This window comes from Porites lutea, chromosome 3 (genome assembly GCF_958299795.1).
Source record: "Porites lutea chromosome 3, jaPorLute2.1, whole genome shotgun sequence".
In the NCBI taxonomy this organism is placed as follows: domain Eukaryota; kingdom Metazoa; phylum Cnidaria; class Anthozoa; order Scleractinia; family Poritidae; genus Porites; species Porites lutea.
In genome coordinates this window covers 13,080,715-13,081,957 of record NC_133203.1, presented here as the reverse complement: position 1 = coordinate 13,081,957, position 1,243 = coordinate 13,080,715, and the positions used below count along the sequence as shown (strand labels likewise).

Sequence of the window (1,243 nt, the reverse complement as noted above, 5' to 3'; positions counted from 1 at the left end):
CCGTGCAAAAATATCACCGCTTGCGGCTCCTCGTGACATACATACTGAGAAATACCCGCTAAAAAGCTATGTCGTAAATTATCGTACGCAAATATGTTCTAGCCAATCAAAGAAGCGAACAATGCCTTTCACTCGTTAAAAGAAAAGATTTAAAATGAAAATTGAGGCAAAATGATGCAGATTCTCGGTATATAGAGAATAAACACCATACCACATGGAAAGTGCTTTGTACTATATTTATGCACGAGTTGTTTTTTCATCAGAAATATCACTAGCTCGCTGCGCTCACTCTTTCGATTTCTGCGCTTTGATCTGATCAGGTTTATTTACACTTCAAATACGTTGTCACAACATACATGTAATTGCGAATACTTTATACAGATTGTTTAGAAGCCCGCTTAGCCGGGCAGGCTCATGTCAAGTAAATCAGCCTCGTTCTCAGGTGTGCGAGAAGGAGAGAATTCTGGTAACAAAGGTAAATATAAACAGGCCCAGGCAACTTTGTTATATGCTGTTCTTTCTAGTCTAAATATGGCACACTGAGTACTCCATATAACTCCATACCCGCCAGGGACATAGCATGCGTGCCTGGCACACTGGTCGACATGTCTTTTATCTGGACTATCTTGAACTGACGATACGCTCTTACTTCCCCTTTAACAGACCACGTTTTTGTTTTATATGAGAAGCCTTTATTTCCTGAGAACATGTGTGAAAAACGCTGCGACCTCCAATCAACTTGATGATGCCTGCCCAGCACACACCAATCATCGTCATTACAAAGCCTACCAAGGAGCTCAAAGTTTTGTAGAAAGTTTCTGTCATTGCATCCGAGCTGCCTCAAAGTGTAGTCAGTAGGTCTTAGGGTGTAGTAATCTCCCAAATCCAAACACCATCCTAAGCGAGTGTAGCTGTTGCCGGGAGTGAAATATTCCAAGATATTTTCAGGGTCTCCACGACCATTACCATCGCAGTAGGACACTTTCACTCCGGAAGACGGTACCCGAGCAGGATTCAGCCACATACTGACTCCGGCATTGAAACCGAGGTAGTGAATAACACCTTTAGTATCAAAGTCTCCCTCATACCTGAAATGATCTGAAACCAAAAACAACAGAAGAACGTTAAACGAAAATGTAAAGATAATAAGGAATCACACAATGTTGTTTTGTTAGCTTGGAAGAAATATAACTATTGAAAATGGACTTAAAATTTCAGTGGACACCACCTCGCATTAATGGCA

The 1,243-nt window shown here is 41.3% G+C and overlaps 1 protein-coding gene across 1 annotated transcript in view; it reads right to left on the bottom strand.

The window, feature by feature from the left end:
• Positions 1-323: 323 nt before the first annotated feature.
• Positions 324-1,243, bottom strand: part of LOC140931577 (uncharacterized) — a 14,605-nt gene continuing 13,685 nt past the window's right edge. The window contains exon 7 of the mRNA XM_073381379.1: positions 324-1,098. Coding sequence (XP_073237480.1) covers positions 521-1,098 — 578 coding nt within the window. The 3' untranslated portion in view covers positions 324-520. The remainder of the gene's footprint in view (positions 1,099-1,243) is intronic.